Source organism: Arachis ipaensis, chromosome B1 (genome assembly GCF_059453495.1).
Source record: "Arachis ipaensis isolate K30076 ecotype BB chromosome B1, ASM5945349v1, whole genome shotgun sequence".
Taxonomy (NCBI): domain Eukaryota; kingdom Viridiplantae; phylum Streptophyta; class Magnoliopsida; order Fabales; family Fabaceae; genus Arachis; species Arachis ipaensis.
In genome coordinates, this window is record NC_142436.1 from 130,438,005 (window position 1) to 130,457,253 (window position 19,249).

Here is a 19,249-nt window from a genome sequence, read left to right on the forward strand (position 1 = left end):
ATTTCTGGGAGTTTGTATGTCACTAGTAATAAATATATGAAAGAAGTCTTTAGCATCGGAAGAAAAATCAAGTTGCATTGTGAAAATACTGATTTGAGCATAAGATTAATAGCGTCCAAGATGCAAAGGAAATATGATAAGTATTGGGGAAGTCCAAATGTCATTAACATGTTGTTAATTGCAATTGTGCTTGATCCATGTCACAAGTTGAATTTTGTAAATTGGATTTTGGATGAGTCATTTGTGTTGAAAAGGGAGGAGAACTCAAGTCAAAATTGTTTACTTGCTTGAATTCCTTTTATAATCACTACCAAGGCAAAGAAGATGAATCTCAAAGTAATCAAGATGCAATGATCAATGAAGAGGATGAAGATGATATCCTGAATATTTATTTGCAATCAACTGAACGTGATTCAGATGCTAAATCTGAACTTGACAGATATCTGAAAGAAGATTGTGAGCCTAGAAACAAGTCGGCAGAGTTGGATATTTTGGGTTGGTGGAAGGGAAATTCAACCCGATTTCCTATTCTTGCACGTATGGCTCGAGAAGTTTTAGCCATACCGGTTTCTACAGTTGCTTCTGAGAGTGCGTTTAGTACAGGAGGAAGGATTATTGACCCTTATCAGAGCTCCTTGACACCATATATGGTGGAAGCTCTTGTATGCACTCAAGATTGGGTAATAGATGACCCTTTTGGACTAATTGAAAATTTTGAAGAGATTGAAAAAGCTGAACAAGGTAATATACTTTTTTTTCTTATTGCTTGTTTGTTACTAATTGTTAGTTTTCTATAATTAATGAGATATTTTTTTTCTATGTAGGGAGAAATTCTTCAAGAAATGTCGGCACGCTTGTTTCTCTTGAAGATGATTAGAATATTGTAATGGGCCAAAATTGTGTATTTGTGTTAGATTTGAATGAGTTTATTTTAACTTCATTTAGGTTAGTGTCATATTATATCATATTTTGAATGTTGTCATTGAACAAAAAGTAAGACGAGGAAGAGGAAGGCGGCGACGAAGATGAGTGTTGACGACGGGGAATGCGGCATTGTGAATGAGCGTCGAGAAGGAGGAAGGCAGCGTCGAGAATGAGCATAGAAGAGGAAGGTGATGCAGATAAACGCCGACGGAAGATAACTTCTCTAAATTTTCATGTGGGAAAAACGTGACTTTTATGCTTTTTTGAGTGTTTTGTACGGATTTACTTAATAAATAGATAGTTTAAGGTTTATTTTAGAATTTTAAAATTAAAATTTTAAATTTTAAATAATTAGATTTTTAGATATGTATTTAAATTATAATATATTAATAATTAAATAGAAACAGAAATTTAAAATTTCAATTTTATTTAATTTGTATTTTGAATGTGTATTTAATTTTAAAAAAATACTAAATTTATTCATAATTTTTAGATGTGTTTGTTTTAATTTTTTTAAATTATTATAATAAAAAATTGAATATTGTATAATTTTTAAAAGATACCTAATTGAATTGTTATCTAAATTACCCAACCTTACCCTAAGCCACCCACACCATTCTCATCTCCTCCAACCTTCTGCTCGCGTTCACGTCTTTTTCGCCGCCGTCTTCTCCGCGCCTCTCGCCGCCGTCTTCTCCGCGCCTCTCGCCGCCGTCTTCTGTACGCCTCTCGCCGCCGTCTCCTGAGGTCCCGTCGGCGTCGTCTTCTCCGGTCGCGGCGCCATCTCCTCGTCGTTTTCTTCCTCCCACCGAAACGGCCGCCTCACCTCCCGCCTCCATAAGAAATCAGAAGCCAGCTCACGGAGGAAGAAGCAAATCAGATCTGTTTCAAAGAGGTAAATAAAAACGCTCTTTCTCTCAGATCTGTTTTCAGGTTTTTTTTTTATCTGTTTTTGTTTTCTTCGTTCTCTGATCTGATCATACGAACCTCTCTCTCTCTCTCGCTAATACCATCGTAAAGGTCTTCCGAATAGGTTTCCAGGCACGGATCTGGAACCTTCTCGAAGCTTCTTCCGTCTTACTGTTCCAATTTTGCAAAGGTAATCGCTTTCTTCTAATTCCTTTAGCTCGGTTATTTTGCAAAGGTAATCGAAGAGTATTTTTCTTGGCACTTGGTGAGTCTCTAGAGGGAGATCGTAATCCTAATTCCTAAATCCACATATATCTTCAACGGCTTAGCTCGGAGCAGAAGAACATCGCTTCAATTCTATCAGGTACCCTTGCTAGTTAACAACCGAGTTATACTCTGTCATAATATTCTATAAATTTTCATTCTTCAATATTTTACAATATCTTTTCTGTTTATAATATTTAGATTGTATTAATCTATCTATTCAATTAATTTCTACTACATAACAAAATAAAAAAGTCTTGATGGTAAAATTTCTTGTTGCTTGGACGTTTCAAGTTGCAGTTTACACTCCTCATAGGGCATTAGCAGATACTAAGTTCGAACATGAGCAAAAATTTCTTTGTTTTTCATCGTATAATTTCAAGTGGCCAATTTCAATTTTAGTTGCTGATTCATCTTATAATATAACTATAAGATGCCTAGAATTTCGAGGATAAACTACAAGTCTGAACTTTAATGCATCTTTAGATCTTGCCATTGATATTCTTTCATAACTCAATTGTGTTTTTATGCAGGTCCTAATTGACTTTGTATTGAGCTTCACTTCAACTCTACCAGAAGATAAAGCTGTTGATTTGTATGTTCTGGAAAGAGCTCTTCTTTCAATGCATTCGTCATGTGGGAATGTGGTAATTCATTATGCCCTTTTTCAATAACAATCCTGCTACGTTACCAACAGCATTTCTGCCAACTCTTATTATAACTGTGTTTAATGGAAGTGTCTTTGTGGATGTGTCTAATAAAAATGTCTTTTTTATAGCTGTGTTTAATAGAAGTGTCTTTATAGATATATTTTTTGGATTCGTCTCTTTATATGTGTTTAAAATATAATAATTAATCATTGTTGGCAATAAGTTTGCAGATAATATGTTGGTATCCTATACCTTTCCTTTCAATAATCCTAACTTGTATGCGCATATGCTGCAGATTAGAAGTGCCATTGTTTGTGTTTGATGTGCTTCAAACAAAATGGTGCTGTTAGAAATATTTCCAGTTGTGAATTGTGATTGCAGGCTTATTATATAGCTTTATGAGAACTATAAGAGTGCGCACACAACAATGTCTATTAGAATTTCTAATGAGTCATCACTAGTTTCAACCTTGGGGTTTTTATTTATTTATTTATTTTTAAATTCTTAAATTATATTTGGCTTCTAAAGAGTCTGTGACATATATTGATAATATATATATATATGTGGCGTGGATCTCCACTTGCACGTTTCCTCACCATTTTCTTATTCTTTATATAGCTTTATTGAATATGCAATAAAGCAATATGCAAAGGAATAGCAGGAGCAGGTTGCATTTCACCTTAATCTATTTCTCTTTTTCTCTGTTTTAATGTTTGTTTCTGTTTCCTTTATTGCACTTTGCATTTTTCTCTTGAACATAGGAAGAATGTGCAAGTAATGTCCACCGTCACTATGAACCAGTACCATATTTACGAAGCTATTGGTCGTGGAAAATACTCGGTAACCTTCTTCCATTTCCTTTTTTTTTTTCGGGTTAAACTTTTCTTGAATCGAACTAAATGATGTAGATTTATTAATCTTTCTTTGTTCTTGTGGATTTGCAGACCGTGTACAAAGGCAGGAAGAAGAAGACATTGAGTATTACGCCATCAAAAGCGTAGACAAGTCACAGAGAAGCAAGGTTCTTCACGAAGTAAGTCTTTTCGTTTTTCACTCTTACATGCTCTAATTCCTTAAAAGTATATTAAGGGTTGTTAACTAATGCTTTTAGAAAATATAGGTATGAAACTTCTGCTCACTTATGGTTGTTCTTGGAGTATTGCGTTGGAGGAGATTTACTTTCTATATTACGGCAGGTAACCAGTACTTGCACTGCTTGTATTGTACCTTCATTATTTAAATGAGCTTTGAGCATAGAGGTATGGTTGTCTACATTTACATCGGTAGACTGAATTTAAATAGGTTGAATTGGCCAGCTTAACAATCAAATAGAACACGCCCTCTTCTTTCCATCTCAAATATCACTTTCACATTAACTTGCCATAGTATAGATATAAAAATAATAAAAAATAATTATCATTTATGTGGTCACAGCCATGAATGTAAAGCAGATCTTGTAATGTAAGAGGCTCATGCTGAAGCATTAGCAAGAACCAGGGATTGCCTTTTGTATGTGATGCATTTTTTGAAAACATAAATTCAGAAGATCTATTTCCCACAAATATATATATAGCTAGATCCAATGGTCTAATATCATAAAATAAAATAAAAACCATAGGCCGAAAACTTAAGCACGTTTAAAACAAAAACATTTTAGCTAAACGGTGGTTGCCAATGGCTTTCTTTGAATTTTGATGAGTGGTACGGCAAATTATATCTCTTGTCCTCATTGACAGAAAAAAAGTATTCATTCATCAACTACTCTAAAAAAATAGTAGTAGTACTACTACAATAATTCATGAGTAATTATGAGGGTGTATTACATTAAATGCCTAATGAAAATGATGTTAATGAAAGAAAGGTGGAGGTGGGGGATATTTGGACCTCAGGAATCAATGCTTTAAGGAGACAATAGAGACACAATTATATAAATGTGACCCGTAAGTTCATATATTTTTGCTCCAGGGATCAGATAAGAACAAATAGAGGCTACTTTCTAGTTTATTCAAAACTCACCCTGCCTTATGCAATTCATTCATGCTATATTTTCATAAGTAAACCTAAAAGATTTTATATTGATTGGTTTAAGTAATTTTTCAGTTTTGAATTTGGTAAATAATAAGAAACTTGGAACTACAGAAAAATTTTGGTGATTTTTATTGTAGTCCTAATGATTGTTCATTAAAAGAAAAAGACTAATTGAACATGGGTGAATTAGCATTCTTTTTTTTTTCTGTCTTTACATGTTGATTTTTGGTGCTGCTAATTTTGACATTATATTATACAGATAGTACAGTGGATAAAAACCTCTGTTCATTCTGCCTGAATTATAATTTGGTTCCTTCTGCTTGTGATTCTAGATTATGTGCCTAGAATTACAGGAAGGTAGAAGAAATATTAGAGATAGTACTGATGTGGTGTATGAATTTCCGTCATATTTAACAAGATTTAACTACCATGGACTTTATTATTCTGTGCAGGCGAACCAAGAGACACTGCAGAAAGTCTGTGACATAGTCAAGAAGCAATTGGCACTGCCAGAGGGTTCAAGTGTCACTGGAGAGTCCAAGTTTGCTACCCTTGGAGCTGATTCTCTTGACAGTCTTTTTACATAGAAAAATTACATATCTATTTCTGTTTTTACATAGAATTATATAAAGAATGCTCTTTTTTTGTTATGTAGTTAGATATTACGAATTTAATATTAGAGATTTAATAACCCAATAAAAGATAATTATATACATATTTTTTGTTATTGTTTAAGTGTTGTTTATTTTTATGTGTTAAGGTGTAGGTTTTGTGTTGATGGTTTTTCAATATTTGATGGCTTAGATGTAAAAATTTAGTAAAAAATTGATAATTAAAAAATTAGGATCAACCATGGAAATTTGGTCACTAGAATGTTTGGTTGCTAATTAGCGACCGATTTAGAGAATGAAATATTGGTTGCTAAAATACATGTTCACTTTTAGCGACCGAATTAGAGACTAAAATATTGGTCACAAATTAGTGACCGACATATCAGTCGCGAATTAGAGACCGAAACACAGGTCGCAAATTAGAGACCGATTTAGCGACAAAAAATTTGGTCACAATTTATCGACTGATTTTGTTAGCGATCGATTTAGCGACCGATACTCTTTGGTGAGGGTTTGGTGGCTTTGTTAACAAATTGGTCGCTAAAATCAGTCGCTAACGTTTAGCGACCGAAGTTGGTCGCTATTTTCTTATTAGCGACCATGGTTTTAGTGACCATCCAAATCGGTCGCTATATCGGTCGCTATTCCGGTAATTTCTTGTAGTGGTTTAGCCATCTTCATAATGTGTTCCTCTGATTCAATGACATTAGGACCCGCTAACAGGAAAAACGCTTTTGTAGCCTCTTAACACATTCACAGAACCACAACACATCAAAAGAAAAAGGGGAAGGGGAGATCTTGATTGTGACCCAAAAAAAATTCATAGTCAAGAAATACAAAATCTCATAGAAATCACGAACCTTGAGCTGGCTATACAGCATTGACGATGGATCCATCTTTTTTTTCTTCCGAAGCTTTACACAAAAAGGGGCAAAGTATGAGAATTTTGATGGATTTGACAAAGGAGTATGAATTCTGATGTGTTAAGATGCTACATGTATAAAATAACATCGAACTCAGTAAAGTTTGAGACAGTACCTTTTTTTTTATTAATTCTGAATCTAAACGCAGATGAAGAGAAGAGAGAAGATAGAGTGAGATATGTGTCTAGTGTAAGAATCATTCACCGTAAGATTTCGAATTTTTGAAAATTAAATAATTAATTATTTATGTGTCATTATATTTATTGAGATTTTATTTTTTAAAAAATTATTTTATCAAAAATAATTAAATAAAATTTTATAATTATTGAAGTTTAATTTAATTATAACTTATTCTAATAGTTTGAATTATTTATTAAAAACTATTTTGGTAAACAAAATTTAAAATTAATTTTTTTAAATATCATTATTATTATTATTATTATTATATTAATACTTGTTCCATTTAACTAACCGAAATCATTAAAGGGAACAAGGAAAATGGATTTGAGAATGTGGCTTTTATCCATAAATGCATATATACAACCATGACACCTCATTAGTTTCATTATATAATCATACAATCATCCTTCATTAAAGCCAAATGTAGCTTATGCCTCAATACATATATACATAGTTATCATAATCGAATCGGTAATTGATCCGGTTATACAACTGGTTCAATCGGTGGGTCACTGATTTATTTGGTTGACTCGGTCATAATTAAAAAAATATATAAAATTATAAGAATAAAATTAGAATTAAAAGTTAAATGCATATTTTCAAAAATATATTAATAACATTTAAATATCAATTCTTAGATATAATTTATAATGCAAAAAGAGATAATAAATTAGTTACTAGTACAAAATATTTTTTCAATTTAAATAAATAAAAAATAAAAGATAACACAACCAATATCAATATATCAATATATTTGTATATTATATGTTGTTATTTATTTGATATCCATGTAAATTCATACTTAAAAAAATAAAAAAAAATAAAAAATTATTACGTTTTGTTATATATATATATTTTTTGTCATATCTATTTGTAAGAATCAAGTTTGCCGTAGTGGCAAGGGGGAAGTTGTGGTTACACGCAGTCCTGGGTTTGAAACTCACGTTCATCATTTTTTAGGTGTTAGTGGGAGCTCCTACGATGGTTCGGGGTTTCGCAGGTGCACCGTGGACCCGCGGCGGGTTTAATCACCATCAAATCCATTAAGCACATTCATTATGCAATAACCGAACTTGCATGTTATCCAAACAAAAGAGAGAGTGGCCGAATTTCATGGTGAAAACCGTGAGATCCTTATATTTTTCTTTTGTCGATTTCTTTGGATCCGTAACTCCAATAAAAAATTTAATCCGGCAAAAATGTTTGTATCTTCCTCTTCTACACGTTGGCGTTATTTTTGTCTGGTAGAAGTTGATGGTGACGTAGCTCCCCTTCCCCTCAAATTCGGCCAATTAAAGTTCTAGGAGACACAAACGATTTCTGACGTTTTCTTCTTCGGCAGCTCGATCAGAAAGCTTCACTAGAATTTTGAGTATTTTGAATTCGTACGGAGGTAGAGTTTTGGTAATTTATCATCGGTTAAATTGGTGTTGGATAAGTGAATTGATGTTGTGATTGATTGTTGATTGAATTTGACTGAATTTATGTTGATTTTTTGTGATATATTGATATTTGTGATTAGTTTGGGGGTTTGGTCGGTTTAAATGCAGCCAAGAACAGAATTATTTTGATGAATTCGTGGCTAGAATGTTGTTGGTAATCAAATAGAATTCATGAAATTTGATGATGGCATTGAGATTTAATAAGAAATGAATTGATGAATTGATAACATGATTTAAGATATGAAAATGGTTTGATTTTGGAGGCAGTTTGATTTTTAATTGGTTTGATTTTATAAATGTTTGATATTAAAAATGGTTTTGATTTATTGGAAATGATTTGAAAGAGTTTGAGAAATAGTTAGGATGGGACCCGAGAAGGATGGCAATGTCCAAGCTTTAGGGGAGATGCTACTGAAGTTTTGTTATAAAATTTAAGACTTTGTTTGAAATGTTATTTAGAAAAAGATTGGATTTGAGAAGGTATATTGTTTGATTTATTAAGAAAATACTTATGTTTCGAGTTTAGTTCATTTAAGAAAAGTATATGTTTTGAGTTCGATTTATTTTGAAAAGAATTATTTTACGACTTTAAATTATTTAAAAAAAAGCATTATGTTTTAAGGTTGATTTAAATATGAAAAGAGCTTATGTTTTGAATTTGACTTAAAAATTTCATTCGGAGGAGTTTTAGTGAACTTTAAAAGTAATTGAATTTTGATTGAATGGTTTCGTTTTGCGACGTCTTGGAAAAAGTTAAAGAATTAGTTTTAAGGATGAAATTGGGATTGGTTTTGGTTTAGAAATTGATTCAGAACTTCTAATTTGTATGATTTGATTTTGATTAGATTTAGAAACTTTATTTGATTAAATTCAGTTTAACAAAACAATGATTGTTAAGGATTTATAATGAACTCAAGAAAACGAGATTGGTTGTCGCTCCCCTAAAGTCCAGAGGCCTTGTTGACGGGTTTAACTAATAAATAGTTTCTCTTTGTCTTTTGAAAGAAGAATTGGTTTAAGTGAAATTGTTTTAAAAGGTTTTGGAGAATGTCACAAAGAGCTGATTTTGGTTTTAAAAGAAAGAAAGAACGAAAAGAAAAGGAGAGAAGCAGAGATTATTGTTTACCTACTGAAAACGAGCAGAGATATGGTGGTGAGTCCACCGAGATTTGCTTTCCAGAGATACATCGGCCAATCCAGGGGATGGTCGCACCTGTAAGACAGTGGTTGCTTTACAGAGGTTATCGCTAGATACATTGGCTAGAGAGAGCCTCACCTGTAAGACAGAGGTTGCTTACAGAGGTTATGTTTGCATACATCGGCTCAAGAGAGTCGCACCTGTAAGACAGAGGTTGCTTATAGAGGTTATGACACTGGAAACCAAACTCAGACAAAGGTTGCTGAGTTACGTCGGGAGCGGGTCGAAACCGACAGATGAGCTCATTACCTGCACCAAGGATAGACATGCATCATACTTGTTTGTTCATATTTGTTTGTGAGTGTGTTTTCTATGATTGTGTGGGCTTATGATTGGATTTTGTGTTCTGTAATTGTTGAATTGGCTCGTACTTTGTTGTTTATTGTTGCTGACCAAGTATATATAAAATGGATATAACTATACACCCCAACCCTACTAGGAACTCCCCAATTCTTACTCCCTATTTCCACCCCTTTCAGTTACAGGTGCAAAGGCTTATTACGAAGCTGCAGGAGCACAGAGGAATATGCTTACGAGATGAGTTGTTAGAATTTATTTTTTCCTCGTCTTGTTAGTTAGAGTTTCATTCAGAGGGGTAGGTTTTGTAATTGCTTTTGTATGTAATACAACAATGTATTATTAATATGAAGTATGTGAATGTGTTGTTTGTTCTTGTAGAAAAAGTTATAAGTTTTAGTAAAACCATCGATAGGTTTACGCATAAAGGCTCAATATTAAATAGATAATAAAAGGAATTAGGTTAGTAACGCCTTACTTTTGGTACGATCATGAGGTGCTAAAAGTTAGGGTGTTACATTCACTGTAAAAGAATTAAAAAGAAATGGCTAGATAATTCTGTGTAGTTGTTAGGGGAGAACTAGTTTCAGTTGTTTGTTACTCGCTAAGCAGCTAAGATCTTAACAAAATTTAAATGAGAGATTATTTGATGTAATAGAGATTTAATAAAATTTATTGTATCAAAAAAGTTAAATCGAGATTATAGTTATTATCAAAGTTGCAAAAATCGAACCGGTCAATAAACCAATCGAATGACTGGTTTAATAGTCTAATAGTCTAACCAGATTCAAACCATGATCGAACCGATTTAATTAAATATAAAATAAAATTTAATATTTCATAATTTCATATAATAACTTTTCTTTTGAGCTTGTTTGGAAAGTATTTAAGTGTAAGAAAAGAATTCTATTTTCTTTAAGAAAAGAATTCATTTCTATTTGAAAGTCAATTCCATTGTTTGGAATGACTTTAATATACTAATAGAATAGAATGCAATTTCTTAGTTTGGAATAACTCTTACATGAGTTAAATTTTCTTCTTTTACAATTTTGTCCTTAACAAAATTATTTTATTAAACATTCACTTATTTAAATAAGGATATTTTTTACATTTGACATGTTAAGTTAAATTGACGTGAGAATTAATTTTAAAATCAAACCTTTTTTGGCCTAATTTGTAAATAAGGAAAAAGTGAGAATTGAAATTCGCAAAGGAGTTTAAATCATTCCTTTGTATTTATTCCAAAACAAGGAGAAACATTCTAATTCTTGAATGAATTTTAATTCATAGGTTTTCAAACAAGCTCGTTTATATTTCGCTCACTCACTACAATCACATGCACAGACAGTGAGAAAAGGCTAAAAAATACAAACACAAAAATAAACATTCAATCTTGGGATTTTTTTCCGAAATAAACAAAAAAATTTTATTTCCTAAAACAAATTATTCCAACTTTAGATACCACTATATAAACTCATGGGACCTTCATTTTGTCGTTTTTAGAATTTTCTATCACCCAAATCTCCTTTCTTCCATCTTCATTTGTCGTGTTTTTACTGTCTTCTCTGCCAAATCTTCTGTCTTTCGATGCCTGTAAAAATTTTTATCTACTCTATCATCAGTTTCAGGTTAGTATGCTCTTTTGTTATCGGTTTTTCAATTTAAGTTATTGTTTATAACATATTTCTTTATAGTTAGAGTAACTTATTAGTTAATTGTTAGTTAGTTTAATGAGAATTGTTAATTTAAATTGTGATTAAGATGTAAATTAGTTGAATATGTAGTTAGATTAGAATATGTATGAGAAGTTAGTTTGATTGAATTATCAGTTAATTGATAACTAGTATGTTTATATACTTAGTTGTGATCATGTAGTTAGTTGTAGTACATGTTAATTAGTAAACTTATAAACTGATTAAGATGTAAGTTAGACAATTAGTTTGAATATGTATGATAAATTTGTTAATGTGAAAGGAATTAAATTCAGTTTATTTTATTTTATTAGAGTGTAGTGATGGAGCAGTAGCTGTTGGGGTACAAGCATACCCTGTATAGACTGGATCAGGTTGAGCACATAGCAGACAGACTTAATCGAGTGGTACATTTTTATCATTCTTGTTTATTATAATGTAATGAAAGGTGAATTTGTAATTTTATTTGTTGATCTTATTTTTTTAACTTGTTTATTTTGTTCGTTAGGTGTCTCGAATCTTACGCACCAGACGATAGCAAATTAGGTCATATCTCAGACGAGCTGGGTTTGAGTATGTGGCGCACATGGTGGAGTTCGAGCATGATTTGCCATTGGCGTCAGCATTGATTGAGAGATGGAGACCTGAGTCCCATACGTTTCATCTGCCATGCGGGGAGATGAATATCATCTTGCAGGATGTGGCGTACCAATTGGGACTTAGGATCGATCGTGGTCCTATTAGTGGCTGCATCGGTGGGTGGGAGCAGCACCATGATGGACATCCCATTGAGGACTTCTGCCAACAGCTACTGGGTATTGTTCTGGGTCCAGAGGATAGACAATCACAGACAAAGTGGACTGTCAAACTTAGCTGGTTTCAGAATACCATTTGCGGAGATGTGGAGGAGGACCCGACCGAGGAGCGCCTGTTGTGCTACACCAGAGGGTATATCATGCAGGTGATCAGGGGTATCCTAATCCCAGACGCATCTGACTCTCGAGTACATATCAGGTGGCTGCCCTTGCTAGAGGACCTTCATAGATGTGGCAGGTTATCATGGGGATCGGCTATGTTAGCATGGCTATACTGCCAGATGTTCGTGCCACGGAGCATAGTCAGCGCAATTTGGGTGGTTGTGTCAGTTTGCCACTCTCCTGGGCCTATCACTGTATGCTACTACTACGGCCGGATGGATTTGAGACTCGTCAATTTTCGCTAGTTGAGAGGTATTATTCGTTTTTCGATTTTCTTCGTGAGTTAATGAAATAGAGTTGTGATGTGTAATCATTTGCGGTATATTAGGTGGGTTGAGTACCATCCGGATAATGCCAAAGGCGAGAACAAGCTTAGACATTACAGACGTGAGTTGAATGGGATCGGCATCCTCTACATAAGTGATAAATATTTAAGAATTGTAATTTCATATTAATTAACTTTGAAACTTTTATATGATACGTCTTACGTTTTGTGAACAGGTTGACTGGATGCCATACACTAACCTACAGCTGCAGGGTGTAGTTTGATGTGTGGAAAACGATCCAACACAAAATTCACCGGCAAGTGTACCGGGTCACATCAAGTAATAATAACTCACATGACTGAGGTCGATCCCACAGGGATTGAAGGATTGAGCAATTTTAGTTAAGTGGTTGATTTAGTCAAGCAAACAAGTGTTGATTTGAGTGATTTGTATTCAACAGAAGCTAAATTGCATGAAATTTAAAGGGAGAGGGGTAATTGACTGTAAAATTAAAGGGCAAAGAAAGTAAAGAGGCTGAATCTTAAAGTGCAAGTAATATAAATGACAGAAGCTTAGATTGCAAGAAATGTAAATAGCTGAAGCTTAGAGTGCAAGAAATGTAAATTGCTTGAATCATAAAGGGCTTTGGGAGCTGGGATCTCAGAAATTAAACAAGAGAGTGTAAATGACAATCAACAGAGAAGTAAAAGGTGAATTCAAATGGCAGCAGATCTAAACAGAAGAGAAGAATTGCTTGAAGAAGTATAACAGAAAGTAAATTCAGCTCAATTGCAATAACTAAAAGAGAAATTGAAGATCTCAGGGGTTGGATGAGACTAGAGAACAAGTCCAGATCTCAATTCTTTCCTTGATCCAACAGAAAGCAAATTGCAGAAGAAAGAGAGATGAAAGCAGTAAATGAAAACTCAGATTCAATTCTCAATTATTTGAAATTATGCAGAAAGTAAACAAGAGAGATCTCAGATCAAGAATGAAACAGAATTTCTTCAATTCTTAATCCAAGATTCAAAACAAAGAGTAGAGAGTGCAGAAGTAAGAACAGAGAGCAAGAGAATTCAATTCTCTTCTCAATCCCCAAACCCAAAGTTAAAATCTAAAAATGAGCTCTCCAAAATGAAAATTAAAGTCTCTAAAAATCCTAAGAGTAAAAAGGTAGAAGAAAAGTAAAAAGAAAAAAAAGGGTGCTCTCTAAATCAAACTAAGGTCTATTTATACACTTCCTATTTTTGGATTTTAGAATTTGGAGTGGGCTTTTTAATTTGGTGAAGAATTGAATTAAATTGGAATTTTGGTTGAATTTTGGCCCATGGATGCCACTCCCAGGGCAATGCTCGGTTGTCACCAAGAGCACAGCATTCCCTGGGACTTGGCCGTGTCAATGATGCGTGACAAGCTTTTTATTGGGCAGCTCTTCAATGCTCGATTATCCATGAGAGCCCAGCATCCATGTTGCTTGTGTGTTGCGCACCAAACTCCCTTGGTGCTGCCTCCCTTGCGTGACAAGCTCCCTGGACCATGTCAAATTGCTAGCGCTCCTAGCTTTGGTGCTGCCTCAACAATGCTGGGTGAATGGGGAGAGCCGAGCATTAGTTTGCTGGAATGGGGTCTCAGGTTCGAACCCTGGTGGAAGCACTTCAGCGCCACTTTGCCTTGTGAAGGAAACAAAGGTAGCGCACCTCAGCTCCATGGTTCGAACCTTGTTAAGTGCAATTCAGCCAATTTTTGCTTGTTTTCCTTGCAAGGAGCGCTTCTCCTTGCTCCTTAGGCCATGGGTTCGAACCTTGTGGCCTTCACTAGCAACATTGCACCTTGAATTAAATTGAAATGGAGCCCGATAAAGTTGCTTGTGTTAACCGAGCATTGTGAATTTTGCCTTGCTTCCTTGGTGCTCGGTTAACAAGGAGAGCATAGCTTCCTTGCCTTGCTTTCTTGGCCTTGAGTAGAGCTCTCATGGAGAGCTCTGAGCTCTTAGAGAGAGCGCTATGGCTTTTCTTCCTTCTTGTGCCACACTTTTCTTCTTCCTTAGGCCACGCTTCTTAGGCCACGCTTTCTTGTTTTTTTCTTTTCTTCACCTACAAGTAATCAAAATAACCAATCAAAGTATCACCAAATTCACAAGGTTTATAAATCATTCAAAAACCAATTAATTTTAGCTTAAACCTCATGATTTAGTGTCAAATAAAGGGTGGTTGATTGATTCAACAAAACCATGTAATTCCACTCCAAACACTTGCTTATAATGCAAGAAAGTGCATAAAACCTAATGAAACAAGTGAAAAATGCTTGAAAAGCTAGCATAAGATGACTTGTCATCATAGTTCCACCGGGGATAGCTGAGGTTGAAGCCTCGGTGGCAATTGTATGTCCGCTCCTTTGCTTTGCTATCGTCGAGTGACATCAAGTTGACCGGGTTGTGCGTCAATTCAGTGGCCTACAGCATATTCCGACCAGGCCACTAAACATACGTCCTCGTCGTTACGTAACCGATACCTAATTCAAAACAACAGAAAAATTTCTCAGAACCATGGTCTAATAAACAAAACAACAACATAACATAGACAAGTGTAATATACCTTTTATAAAACAAATTGTCATCTACTTCGGTCGGATATCTGTAGTAAATTTTTTCACTCTTTTCGTGTGTTGCTGTCTAACAAAACGCGATATCAAATTCTTCAACGTTGTTGACTATTGACATCCGGTGTCAAGTAAGTAATTATTGGTTGCCCGGACTTAAAAACGATAGAACCTTCTTCATCATACACTATTTTACCATCATAATGAATGGATAACAACGGATTGATTGGCATTGAAGAGAAAAAATGTCAACATGAGAACCAAAGAGAAGATTAAAATAATGGTATTGAGCTTGGTTCTCCACAAACCATGCTTTTATTTGCCGAAGTCAAGGTGAAGATCGTCGAGGGTGTGGTGAACTTGCTTAAAACTACAAAAAAAAAACATATCATGGTATTTAAAATTGGAATAATTTGTTTTAGGAAATAATATTTTTTTATTTATTTCGGAAAAAAATCCATCAATTTTGCAACAAACAAAACAGAACAAGTAAACACATAAAAATACAATTCAGAGCACTATGAGAAATAAAAATTAGCAGCATCATCGCTCTATCTGCTATCTGTCCCTGCACATATATTCATCATATTAACACCTCTCCCTACAACAAAAAATCAAATGTCCTCCCTGGCCATTACCAACTAAAATTCCAAGCCTCAATAATTGGCTCATTGCTAGTCAAAAAGTTATGAACCTTCAATTGTTAAAGCCTCAGGGGTTTTAAGTTCACAAATGTTATGTTTCTTTTATGAATAATTCCATTACAGAAAGCGAAACTCCACCATTAAGATTCAAGAGAAACTAGCTGCGTTTTGCATTGCTAAAAGTAATCATTCATATAATTAACTACAAAATTTGAAACCTAGTATGTAAAGAAAAAACATTTAAAATACTTAACTTTCTGGATCTACATTGCTTCTAGAAACTGCAATGATTTGAAAGGCTACATAGAATATGTGACAAATGATAATTGGATGTGTCACTACTTCAAATAATCTCTCTTTCAAGATAAGCTCTCCTTTATAAAGGACTTTGATACGTGGTTAGAAGGGCATTTTCGTCATTTTGGAGTTAAGGGGCAGAATGGTAATCTTGTCATATTCAAGGATCTGAATACTAGAAGAATTGTACCATGCCAGTCTTGGACATCAAGAAGACCAAGAGTCCGTCTCAAAAACAGTGGTGCTGAAAGGGCGACAACTCATAAGACCCATTGGGCTAAGTCAGGACAGCAAGAAGCCTAATAATGCTTTTCAAATTCAATGAGAGGCATAATTTATTATTAATTTTCGAATTTTTAGGCATTTGTGTTAGTTTGTTTTGTTGTTAGAGTTTGTTGGAAGATTTGATTTACTTCTGATTAGCTTAGTAGTATTTTTAAGGATTTTAAATTTAAATCAAATCTGATCTAATCTAATAAGATTAAATCTGATTTAAATTAGTTATCATATTTTTAGGATTTTAAAATTTAAATCAAATCTGATCTAATCCAATAAGATCAAATATGATTTAAATTAGTTATCTTATCTTATCTTTTAGCTAGTTTGTTAGGGATCTATTTAAACACCTTTTGGTGAGACAATTTAGACAACTTTGATGAATAAAATTTCCTTAGTGCTTTATGCACGTCTTTTTTAGTGTGATTAAGTGAGGTGAGTGATTTCTTTGCTTGTTGCATGGAGAAGATTGAGTGATTCAATTTTCATCCCTCTTATCTAGGTTGTCAAGGACAGGTTTTTTGAAGGTCTAGTAGGGAGTCCCTTCTGGTGACCTAGGTTGCTAAGAACAGATTTCTTAGAGGTCTAGTAGGAAAACCCTTATCTATCTTTTATGTTTTCGTTGTGTCTTTGGGTATGCCCTTTACTGAATAATTCTTATCTATTGTGATATAACCCCTAAGTCCCAAGCTATTTCTTATCAGACTTGAACTTGTGATGGGGTGCAAAGATAATCGTACATTCAATCTTAAAACAATCTGATCTTATAAAGGCTAATCCTCAGGGAATTATATTCTTAATAACAGGAAATCATCACCTGGGAAATCAAAATTTATGTTAGTATAAACAATAAAATATGTAATCATTTTCACTTTAAAATAGATGACACATATAGCAAGTAATGTGGTTGTTTAAAGTATTTATGTTAGAATAATTTGTTGCGTTTCTAGAAGACTTTGGTAATTTGAAACTTGTTTGGACTTGTGCTTGAAGTTTTCTCACAATTTGGTTTGAGGAATCTGAATTTGTAACATCATGGATTACTCTACCAATGAAATAAATAATTTACACATTTCTTTTGTAGGATATTTTAAGCAATATGTAAAAACTTTGTTTCTACATCCTTTTGATGGTTTCAAAAACATATGTCACTTTTTATTGCATGCTTCTTAGTAGTCCTTATTAGTAAGAGAGAAAGGATTAAGAAAGGATTCTTAATCATCTATATTATCAAAAAACAAAATGAGTAAAAATATGAAAAATTTCTTACCATTCTTGCTATTCACAAAATAGTGTGAGATCAATGTTGAATTTTTTTCTTCGCTTTGCTTACCCTCTACAATATGTCAGAAGAGTTAATCACATATAAAAGTTTAGAACTCAAATGCAAAATAAAATACATAAAAAAATCTTTCACCTGCTAAAAGGTAAATAAATGTGTCATCAACAGTATCCGCAAATGGTCTTCGTCCACCCAACTCAACTAAAAACACAAATAATTCTAACAGATGAACATTTGTCCATCGGTTGTCCCACGATCTTATAAGACGTATGTCCTCGTCGTCACGTAACTGATACCTAATTCAAAACAACAGAAAAATTTCTCAGAACCGTGGTCTAATAAACATAACAGCATCTTAACAAAGACAAGTGTAATATACCTTTTATAAATCAAATTGTTATCTACTTCGGTCGGATATCTGTAGTAAATTTTTTTCACTCTTTTCGTGTGTTGCTGTCCAATGAAACGCAATATCAAATTCTTCAACGTTGTTAGACAGTTGACTTCTGGTGTCATCTACGTAATTATTGGTTGTCCGGACTTAAAAATGATAAAACCTTCTTCATCATACACTATTTCACCATCATAATGAATGGATAACAACGGATTGATTGACATTGTAGAGAAAAAATGTCAACATGAGAACCAAAGAGAAGAATGAAATAATGGTATTAAGCTTGGTTCTCCACCAACCATGCTTTTATTTGCCGAAGTCAAGGTGAAGTTCGCCGGAGGTGTGGTGAACTTGCCTAAAACTACAAAAATAATAATAATAATAATAAAACATATCGTAGTATTTAAAATTGGAATAATTTGTTTTAGGAAACAATATTTTTTTTATTTATTTCAAAAAAAAATCTATCAATCTTGCAACAAACAAAACAGAACAAGTAAACACATAAAAACACAAACTAAAAACACAATTCAGAGCACTATGAGAAACAAAAATCAGCAGCATCATCGCACTATCTGTTATCTATTCCCGCACATATATTCATCATATGAACACTTACTCCCGTCTCGAAACAATCAAATGCTCTCCCTGGCCATGACCAACTAAAATTCCAAGCTAATTGGCTCATTGCTAGTAAAAATGTTATGAACCTTCAATTGTTAAAACCTTAGGGGTTTTAGGTTCACAAATGTTATGTACCTTTTATGCGTAATTCTATTATAGAAAGCAGAATCACGCCATTAATATTCAAGAGAAACTAGCTGTGTTTTGCATTGCTAAAAGTAATCATTCAAATAATTAACTACAGAATTTGAAACCTAATATATAAAGAAAAAACATCACACATTAAAAATATAACAACCTGCATTTTTAAAAATTTAAATATGAAAAAAGTTCTAATTTATTTTAATAATTTGGACTCCTTATTTTAGAAACTAACTTATTAAGAATAATTTAATTAATTTTTTTTAATTCAAATTTTATTTAAAAAAAAGATGATTAATGTGATTATTATAATTTTAAATTTAAAATAATCATTTAATTTTATTAGTATGTCAATAGATATATTTTTATGTGTTCGCAAAATGATTTTTGGTATCATAATTACATTTTAAATTATTTTAATCTAAAGATTTTATAAAAATTCTTATACTATTAATATGTATTTTTATTACTAAGTTCTTATTTTTATACATATCCCTATTATTCAATACGTATAATTTCTCATTTCTTCACCTTCACACACGTATACTGACACTAATCTTACTGTCAGCATTACCTTACCCACGCGTTGCATCCCTGAACTTCCCATAACACGCGTATTATCTTCCTTCCTCC

At 33.3% G+C, this 19,249-nt stretch overlaps 1 protein-coding gene across 1 annotated transcript; it reads left to right on the top strand.

Moving 5' to 3' along the window:
* Positions 1-350: 350 nt before the first annotated feature.
* LOC107634073 (uncharacterized) lies at positions 351-5,502 on the top strand. Its single transcript, XM_088503027.1, has 10 exons — positions 351-741; positions 1,529-1,717; positions 1,767-1,819; positions 1,945-2,023; positions 2,163-2,197; positions 2,631-2,744; positions 3,509-3,587; positions 3,692-3,780; positions 3,868-3,943; positions 5,228-5,502. The coding sequence occupies exons 1-9, from the start codon at positions 351-353 to the stop codon at positions 3,871-3,873; spliced, it is 1,035 nt and encodes a 344-aa protein (XP_088359153.1). The 3' UTR covers positions 3,874-3,943; positions 5,228-5,502.
* Positions 5,503-19,249: the final 13,747 nt, after the last annotated feature.

Bases quoted from the DNA above. Each gene is read 5' to 3' on its own strand.
- LOC107634073 (XM_088503027.1), top strand. From the start codon at position 351: ATGATCAATGAAGAGGATGAAGATGATATCCTGAATATTTATTTGCAA. The intron at 742-1,528 runs GTAATATACTTT...CCTTACCCTAAG, and splicing joins GATTGAAAAAGCTGAACAAG to CCACCCACACCATTCTCATC. The intron at 2,745-3,508 runs GTAATTCATTAT...TCTTGAACATAG, and splicing joins ATTCGTCATGTGGGAATGTG to GAAGAATGTGCAAGTAATGT.